This window comes from Coprinopsis cinerea (genome assembly GCF_000182895.1).
Source record: "Coprinopsis cinerea okayama7#130 chromosome Unknown cont3.24, whole genome shotgun sequence".
Classification (NCBI taxonomy): Eukaryota; Fungi; Basidiomycota; class Agaricomycetes; order Agaricales; family Psathyrellaceae; genus Coprinopsis; species Coprinopsis cinerea.
In genome coordinates, this window is record NW_003307521.1 from 1 (window position 1) to 9,182 (window position 9,182).

Genomic DNA, 9,182 nt, shown 5'->3' on the forward strand with positions numbered 1-9,182 from the left:
CTGCCCGTGTTGGCTCCGGACGTTGCTCGAACAATGTCGGCCGTCCTCGATATCCTCGATCTCCTTCTATCCGCCCCAGGAAAGGACATCCGTATCGTGAGGATGCTCATGGTCAACCTCACGATCATTATCCTGTTCCAACGGATGTGCCGCACTCCCTACAGGTTGCTGGAAGCAATGAAGGGGTTCCTGGAAAGTCTCGAGACCAACGACGCTTCTTCACTTCAGCAGCTCTGCGATCCCCTCTGTTTTACATGGATTACCCAGCCCCTAAGCAGCGCCGACCACGACGACTACGCTGGCTATGTGGTGTTCCTCGAAGCTCTAACCAACCACGACTTGTTCGGCAAAACCGTGATACAAGTCATCGAACAGGCGTTACCCCTGATTGGACAGCGGATGTCAGGCAACTTCCTCCGCGTACTATCCTGCCTCCACCAGGCCTTCCTGTCTTTCCCTCTCGACAGCGAAGAACTATCGATGCACTGGCTCGCAGTATTCCTCCGATTCCACGACGCTATCGTTCCCCTCCTCTCCGCCCAAAGTTCGGAGCTCAAGAAGCTCTTTATCGAATACGACTTCTTTCAGCTCTACCTTCAAGTCTCTTCAAAGGCATGGAAGTGCGCTACAAACAACGTCATCCAAGTCAGAATCTCAGTCTGCCTCGTGCAAACATTCAGCCTGATGACAGCATGCTACTTTCCACGACGAGGACCACCAGGCCACTTCCTCCCTGACGAACTATTCACGAGCATCCTAGTCGGACTCGCCAACGCAGAAGAAAGCAGTCGCTCTGCAGAGTTTATCGGACGCAATCTCTCGCCCATTGCACAGCTACCCTCGCGTCGCGTCGTCCAATCCCTGGCCGCTGCGATCGACAGCATCCCGTTCAGCGCCAGGGCGAAGTTGATAAAGTTTACTCACCCAGCTTCGCATCACTGGAAGGTCCTCCGCCAATTCGCAGCTCTGAACCTGGATACTTTCGAAAACCCGAAATCTTCAGACCCCGTCCTGTGTTACAACGCTAAGGTATTTACATATCCACTCTCGTACTACGGGGTGCTCATACTCACTTTGAAAATGCGACAGCACATTGAACTAACAGCTCCGAAGACCGAACGTCGCATGAAAAGAAAGTTCAAGGTCTGTTCCAGGTGCAAAGTCGCGACATACTGCAGTGCGCAATGCCAAGTGGCCGACTGGGCCCAGTTCCACCGCTCTGAATGTGGCACCTTTGCTCAAACCCGACGAGGTGAATTTCTTCCATTCCCTCTTTACCCACTCGTTTACATTCACCTAATGAACACCCTCCATACTTCGTAGACCTCGAGAAGCGAAACGTTTGGATCTCGCATCTCATCAAACTGCACGCACTCGTCTTTACCGACGCCTTCATCCGTTTGCGCGACGCTCCCAATCCAACGGGGCGGTTATTCACCCCTTTCACTTCCGTCGTGCTAGAAAAGATCAAGATGAAAGGTTCCAGCTCGACGCCCAAGAACTGTATCTTCCTCTCATCCGACGAACCTGGAGCAGATCGCGAATCAGTTCTGACCATTCAGGAGTACGTCGAAAAGTACTCGAAATGGCCTTTGTGGTCGCAGGAGCGCTTCGATGCTCTTTTGGCCATGGTTCAAGACCGAGACGCTGTGCTTCTGGCTTATGATATGGGCATGGTGGCGTATATTTACCACCTTCTCCTTTTCTTCGATAGAGGGGCCCCGAAGTCGAAGCAAACGCTTTTCCTTGGGATGGTGTTGCAGAGGTGAGTGGTGCGACGGATTTCTACGGATACCGGTTCCTGATGCAGGCATTCATTCAGCTAATTGCTTCCCTGTCTCTGAGGGTCATCTACGACTCCCTTGCTCACGGCTTGGACGGAATATACTTGTAATTTTATCGTATGTTTAATTTCGTCATCAATGTCTTATGAAAAACGTAACTTTCGACCTTGGGGCGAACTCGATACTCTGTGTCATACGGAACCAGGGAAGCGTCCTCAAAAATGCTGATCACTAAGAGATAGGGCACCATCCTCTCCCTGAGTCAAGTACAACGGTGTCCCAGGTGCGATCTTGAGTTGTTCGTAGATATCGCGGTTGAGTACGATTGGCGCCCCTTCGCTGCACGGTAGCCATCAGTATCCTGGTGTGCAGTATATACCACAATTGAGCCGAATACTCACGTTCCCTTTTCAAAAAAACAAACAGGTTCGGTAGGATCACCTTGCTCCCTTTCCTCGTCTCTCATCTACACCGTAAAGATCAGTTTCACATCAGCATTTCGACACAAAACTCCAACTCCTACCGCAGCTGCCCTTTTGGCGTATTTGTCCGCTTCGTTAAGTTCTCTAGGGATGAGCCAAAACTGGATATGACATCCCCGCTCTTCCTGGTACCTAACACGTCCCAACAGCGCCTCCCACATATCCCGATTAGCAACCGGCTTTCCATCACTCTTCCTCCAATTATTCGCTTTCCACTTGTGAATCCGTTCAGTCATACCCAGCACGACATACTCGCTGTCCATAGCGATGATCATATTCTCAAACGACTCGCCAGCCCAGTTCCTCATCCCAACGGCGCAAATCGCAGATCGGAGTTCGGCTCTATTGCTCGTATGCCGCACACCGTCGACGCCCATTCCAACCATGATAGGCACGTAATCCTCGCTGGGGCCAAACACGACAGCAGCCCCGGCACGTGGTGTGTTCGTGCTGGATCCATTATCGAAGCAGGCGCCGTCAGCGAATACCATAGCCTGCGACCGCGATGCGTCACCCTTCCTGATGAACCGATATCCTACCAGGTTGGCTTTGTTGGGTCGAACGGCGAACAGGTCGGCGGGTGTTGCAATGAGCGGGCTGGGATAAAAACGGCGGTTGCGGTCGCAGAGATTAGAGGGAAGAACTTGGTAGTCCATGTAGGATGGGTTATGTGGTTCGTTAGACTTGGGTTGGGTGTGGAGCATGGACGTGGACATGGTGGTTGCGGAAAGACGGTTGGCGAATTTCGAACCGTCAAGGATCCGCGGAGTTTGAATGTATTTCTCGAGGAACGACTGCGCGAAGATCAATCAAACTGCCGCCGCTCCTCTCGTTGATTCATGAATTTGGACTCCGAATAACAGTCCCTTGGCTTGTTCCTATGTACGGTATCAACTGATCCCGATCCTCTAGGTCCTATATATCAACGGTGAGTACTGCAAAGCCACACCGACTGGGCGTTCCGGCGGTTTTGCCAACATTTCAAGTTGTTCACGTACGTGCCCCAGCGGCGGTGACGCCAACGTTAAATCCGAATCAACGATGGATATCACAGAAATAGGCGCCCAGTTGAACGGAACGGCGCAACGGCTAATAATAGTCTCGTGAACCAGACTCGATTCCTTGGAGACTTTCTGTGATGTCTGAGTGGAGAGTTCCATCCTTCCCCATTCCTCGCAAGCCTATATGCTCAATCCCATTTATCCATCCCGTCTGGTCCACCTCAGGCACCGGTTGACTGTGACTGAATGGTTCAAGGAGGACTCTGCTGTTCGCCGATTGTCCCGTCGAAGAGAAGCGTGCGGTTGATCTGGTCCGGAGGTACCGCAGAATGACTTGAACCCCGTGGCAGATCCCCATGACGGGTTCTTTACATTGACTCGAGTCCCGAGAGAAGATCCTCAAAGTTCTCAGGGAGGGCCTTGATTCAGGTTGGATGACTAGATGCCCGTGGCACGAGTAACTCAAGTTCTTGGTATCTTTGTTGATTGTTTCGTTTGAGCGCTAACTCGATCTTTTTGCTGTGCAAAAATAACAGCTGTGTGCGACTCGCCAGCATACATTAAATGGCCTAACCAATCTAGCCCGCGCTCTCTCCGTTAATTCCAGGATGAACTATTACACCCCTTGACAACGCTCGACAGGTAAACTAGTTCCTCGAGGTCGTAAACATAGGTCATGGACGCTCCTTCAGGTTTCTCAATAGTCCGAGGAAGCTAATTATATATGCGGACTTATGGTGATAACACCCTGGAGAACATGGTTCTCGGTAGAATACCGCGGAAAGTAAGACGCACGAAACAGATAAAAGGTCGAAAACGGAGGGGCAAACAAAATAATAGCCCCTCACCTGACGGCATTCTGGTACGTTCAGGCTCGTGCATAACCTATAACGGACAACTCTAATCGTTTAAACACCAGAACCAAGACTCCAAGATGTTTTCCATGCTCTCTTCATTCGTTCTCGCATTGGCCGCACTCGCGCCTACAGCGCAAGCCCACTGCGACCGCTCCTTCCTCGAATCCATAACCGCCAACTACGTCGCCGCCCAAACCGCGGGGAGGGTCAACTCGCTCAACATCTCCTCCTCCGCCGTCTACACCGAAAACTTCCAACCCACCGACATCACCACCGGCATCCTCTCCCAACCTCTCAAGATCGACTCTGTGAAGAGCATCCATGATACCGTCTCCTGTTCTGCTTTCACCGAGCTCATCGTTACGGACCCTACCCATCCCTATGTCATCGGAACACAGATTCGGCTAGGCTCGAGCCACGACAAGGGACGCACCCCAAGCAAGGACCTCGAAATCGTCAAAGTAGAAACCATCGTCACAGACGAAGGCGACTGGCTCTTCAACGCCACCGGAACACTCTACTGGGCAAGCCAGGAGAGCTGGGACCCCATCCCCCTCGAGAAACAAGATACGAGGGAGACGCTCCAAGCAGCCGCCGACGCCTACCTCGACAAATTCAAAGACAACAGTGTACAAGTCCCCTTCAACATCCCCTGCGCCCGCCTCGAAGGAGGCCTGTACACTGGCCAAGGTCTCCCCACCGATTCGTGCGACTTGGGCTTCCCTACCGGAATCGATATGCTCAACCGCCGATATGTGATTGACCCACTTTACGGCGCAATCGAGGTGATGTTTAACTTTGGTGGACCGACGAGCAGTCCCGATAGCCACTTGTTCAGGCTGGAGAATGGGAAGATCAGGTACGCGCATACCATGACAGTTCTCAAGTGCCCTGGAATGTTGCCCGAGGACCCGTGTAACGCGTAGTAGTGAGTCTTTTGTTACTCGCTTTCTACGCTCCAGTATGACGCTTCCTTCGAGAATGGTAGATAAACTGGAAGCCACCTGTCATTGCTACTCCCCAACCCATCTACATAACTCCCCGCACACTCTCCCAAACCATCTCTTCCTTCACAAATCCAAAGGCAGTCGATAGCGCAGATAAAATAACATTAGTAGGAGACAAGGACATAACAATGAAGACGAGATCTGCTTTGCTACAAGTACAACTTTTATGCAAAAAAGCCATCGGCATTCAGTTTTTAAGAAAGCGGTCGTGAGTGGAATGAGTGGAATAGAAGATCATTAGAAATGGAGGAAGAAAAGATGAGATGAAAATAAAATGAAGATAGGGACGACGACAAAAATGAACGAGAATGGATGGATGATGAAATGCATATGTACAGTTGGGCGAGAGAGAATTAAGAGGCTAGTGTACACAGGACGAAAGACATCGGGAGAAATCATGAAGATGATGAATGGACAGACGCGGGATAGTACGAGCCAGTCGCACACACCCCTACACAAATTAGATAATTACGAGGCGAGAGTAAACGTTCTGGGGGAATGTCATCATCGGGGGTATCTCATAACGGGGTCGGGGCATGCATTAGGAGATGTCCAAGGTCGCTCGCTCCATTCGAGACTCGCCATTGCAATCACAGACCGGCACCTCCAAGACCTCCCACCCATCATATCTGCCCAAACCGGTCCGCAATCGGCGAGACCACAAACGACCTCAGTCTGCTCAAAAGAAAAACCGCGTCGGCAAAACATATCCACAGGATGGGAAAAAAAAGGACGGGGGGTATCGTGAAGAAGATCTATGCGTACGAAGGTCCAGGAGCGATAGCAGGCGGGCGGCGCATGAGGTGGTGCGGTTCTTTGCGGTTCGCGCCGGCGAGCTTGTTGATGGCGTTGAGGAGGTCGCCTCGTCGGAGAGGTTCTAAGCACCCAGGCGTCAGCACGATGAGAATCATAACGCGAAAGGAGAAGACCTACTGGTGATATGATCGTCCATACCAGCCTGCAAGCACCGTTCACGATCACCAATCACTACGATCGCAGATTAGCACCCCGAATCACCAAACACAAAAGATAGACATACTGGCATGAGCAGTCAAAGCAATGATAGGAGTAGCCGTCAACCCCTTATGCATCTCATACGACCGAATCAACTCCGTAGCTTCCATACCACCCATGAAAGGCATAGACACGTCCATCTACAAACCCCACCTCATTAGCATCCAATCACAGGTGAAAAAAACCAACGATAGAGTGAAACTCACGAGGATAATATCAAACGGCTTATTCTGCGCAACCCTCGCCTTGAACGCATCAACCGCCAAACTTCCATTCTCCGCAATCTCAACACTATGCCCATATTTTTCCAAAATCTTCACCGCCAGCTTCTGGTTAACCAAGTTATCCTCCGCCAGGAGTATATCAAACGTCACATCGTTCGGCGCAGAGACAGGCGAAACAGTGTTACTCTCGAGGGCGGAGATGAGTGAAGACGCGAGGTCTTGGGCCGATACCGGTGTCGTGATTTGCGAGGAGAGCGAGTTGTCGAGGCACCATTTGAGGTTGAGACGTGGGAGGGAGGGGGCAAGGAGGACGATAGGAATGTACCGCAGGTGTTCGAGTTCGCGAAGTGATTCAACCTATCAAAACCAACCGAGACGCCATCAGCCCCTCGATACCACCCGACAAAGAACGAAAAGCGACTACGCACCACATTCAACGAATCAACAACAATCGTATCAATATGCGGACACTTCTCCTTATCCGCCACCTCCGCAACCTCATGAATAACATACGGCCTCAAATTCAACTCCTTAATCCTATTTACCACTCCAGTCGTATCCCTCAGCGTATCCACGAACAAGATCGTGCGTTTGGCGAAAGGCTGCATCTTGCCGAGCGTAGCCTCCATAGACGAGTGGTTGATTTGCGACGTGATGGTGAAGTAAAACTTGGATCCCTTGGACACTTCCGACTCGACCCACATGTTGCCTTGCATGAGCGAGACGAGACGCTTGGAGATGGAGAGACCGAGACCAGTGCCACCGTATTCCTAAACGCGTGCGTGAGCAACGAACGAACGAGAAGATAAAAGAGAAACATACACGAGTAGTCGAACCATCAGCTTGACAGAACGTGTCGAAAATCAAGTTCAACTTGTCCTTGGCAATACCAATACCCGTATCCGTAACGCAGAACTCGAGAGTAACACTCTGATCATCCATCGCCAACAACCGCGTGCTCAACGCAACCTGACCCTTCCTGTTCACCTACATCACAAAACCCATCAGCCTCCAACTCCAAAGTACGAGAGATCACGACGACGAACCTTGGATGGCGTGAACTTGATAGCATTACCAACGAGGTTGGTGATAACCTGTCGGAGACGGAGCGAGTCGCCGATGAGCTGGTCGGGAATATCAGGCTCGACGTCATACGTGAGGTCGAGGTTGTTCTGCGAAGCGCGGACGACGAGGGTCTTGAGGATACCAAAGACAGTCTGGCGGAGGGAGTAGGTCACAGCTTCCATCGTCATCCGGCCGGCTTCGACTGTAGACAGTAATCAAGGGTCAATAACCAACCCCAGCCCACGCAAACCAAAAAGGAAATACGCACTCTTGGAAATATCCAAAATATCATCAATAATCAAAAGCAGTGACCTCGCCAACGAATGGACGAGCAGCAAACTCTCGCGTTGCGATCGATTAAGATCACTATCGAGCGTAAGCTCCGTCATACCGATGATACCGTTCATAGGCGTCCTATATCCCAAGGATTAAAACACATCAGCTCTCATCCTACTAGAAAAAGAAAAGAGCGAAGAGAGAATAAGAATAGGCCACTCACCGAATCTCATGACTCATATTCGCCAAAAACTCACTCTTACTCCTATTAGCCAACTCAGCAGCCTCCCTCGCAGCCGTATTCTTCTGAATACTATCCCTCAAATTGAAAACCATCTGGTTAATCTGCGTCTTGAGACTATCCATCTCACCACTCGCTTCAACAGTGATGAATCGCGTGAAATCACCGTCCATCGCCGCCGCACTGATTTGCGCGAAACCTCGCACTTGGGTTGTGAGGTTGCCGGCCATGGTGTTGACGGAGAGACTGTGAGCAGCAGAACCAGCGTCAGCTACGATGGGGAGGATAGAGGGAAGGAGAAGGGACGCACGTAATTTCCTGCCAAATACCCTGCACGTTCCCAACTTCAGCTTGAACGCCAAGCTTTCCTTCCGTTCCGACTTCTCGAGCGACCTACACCGAACCCAGTTAGCCCTCCTTTCTCCTACTCTCCCCTCCCATAATAAAAGTAGAACGCACCTTCTTAACCTCGGCAGCGAAAATAGCCAACTGGTCAATCATGTCGTTGATGGTATTGACGAGGGAGAGCATTTCTCCAGAAACGGAAACTCCAGTGATCTTCTGCGTGAGGTCACCACGGGCTACGGCGGTCTGTGCGGTGCGAACGAGCGGGAGCGAGTGTATTAATATGATGAGTGTTGGCGAGAGCGAGTGCATTAATGCGACGTGGATTGACGCGAGCCGGGAGAGCACAGTCAACCGTCAGAAAACCCACCACCTCAACAAACCAATATTCACGCACCGTAGCAACAGCAATAGTCCGAACCTGCAACGTCAAATTGTTCGCCATGACGTTGACATTATCCGTCAAATCCTTCCACGTCCCACCAACATTCGTAACACGCGCTTGACCACCCAACCGTCCTTCCGTTCCGACTTCCCTCGCCACCCTGTAAGCAATCATCCGTCAGTATTGTTCCTTAATTGGTGGCACGCCAATCAGGCGGCGATACGCACCTCGTAACCTCATCAGCAAACACACTCAAACTAGCCGTCATCCCATTAACAGTGTCCTTCAACTCCAAAATCTCACCCCTCGCATCAACATCAATCTTCTTCGTCAAATCACCACCAGCTACAGCTTTCGTAACTTGCGCGATAGATCGCACTTGGTTGGTGAGGTTCATGGCCATCAGGTTGACGTTGTCCGTTAGAGCCTGGTAGTTCGCGATGACGGGTGTAGAAGAGAGGAGGGGAAGTTGTGTTAGCACCACGATACGACGACGGAAGG

At 51.2% G+C, this 9,182-nt stretch overlaps 3 protein-coding genes across 3 annotated transcripts; 2 read left to right on the forward strand and 1 right to left on the reverse strand.

The window, feature by feature from the left end:
• Nucleotides 1–33: 33 nt before the first annotated feature.
• CC1G_13255 (hypothetical protein) lies at nt 34–1,894 on the forward strand (the record flags this gene model as incomplete). Its single annotated transcript, XM_001841471.2, has 5 exons — nt 34–1,029; nt 1,090–1,252; nt 1,324–1,649; nt 1,715–1,765; nt 1,823–1,894. The coding sequence occupies 5 exons, from the start codon at nt 34–36 to the stop codon at nt 1,892–1,894; spliced, it is 1,608 nt and encodes a 535-aa protein (XP_001841523.2).
• Nucleotides 1,895–4,201: 2,307 nt separating this feature from the next.
• Nucleotides 4,202–5,050, forward strand: CC1G_13257 (hypothetical protein; the record flags this gene model as incomplete). Its single annotated transcript, XM_001841473.1, has 1 exon — nt 4,202–5,050. One exon carries the CDS (start codon nt 4,202–4,204, stop codon nt 5,048–5,050), a length of 849 nt encoding a protein of 282 aa, XP_001841525.1.
• Nucleotides 5,051–5,599: 549 nt separating this feature from the next.
• On the reverse strand, nt 5,600–9,084 carry CC1G_13258 (atypical/HisK protein kinase; the record flags this gene model as incomplete). Its single annotated transcript, XM_001841474.2, has 14 exons — nt 5,600–5,621; nt 5,897–6,008; nt 6,065–6,118; nt 6,171–6,285; nt 6,352–6,726; nt 6,798–7,139; nt 7,192–7,356; nt 7,416–7,636; nt 7,703–7,848; nt 7,934–8,197; nt 8,262–8,344; nt 8,411–8,542; nt 8,694–8,841; nt 8,909–9,084. 14 exons carry the CDS (start codon nt 9,082–9,084, stop codon nt 5,600–5,602), a joined length of 2,355 nt encoding a protein of 784 aa, XP_001841526.2.
• Between the last annotated feature and the right edge of the window lie 98 nt (nt 9,085–9,182).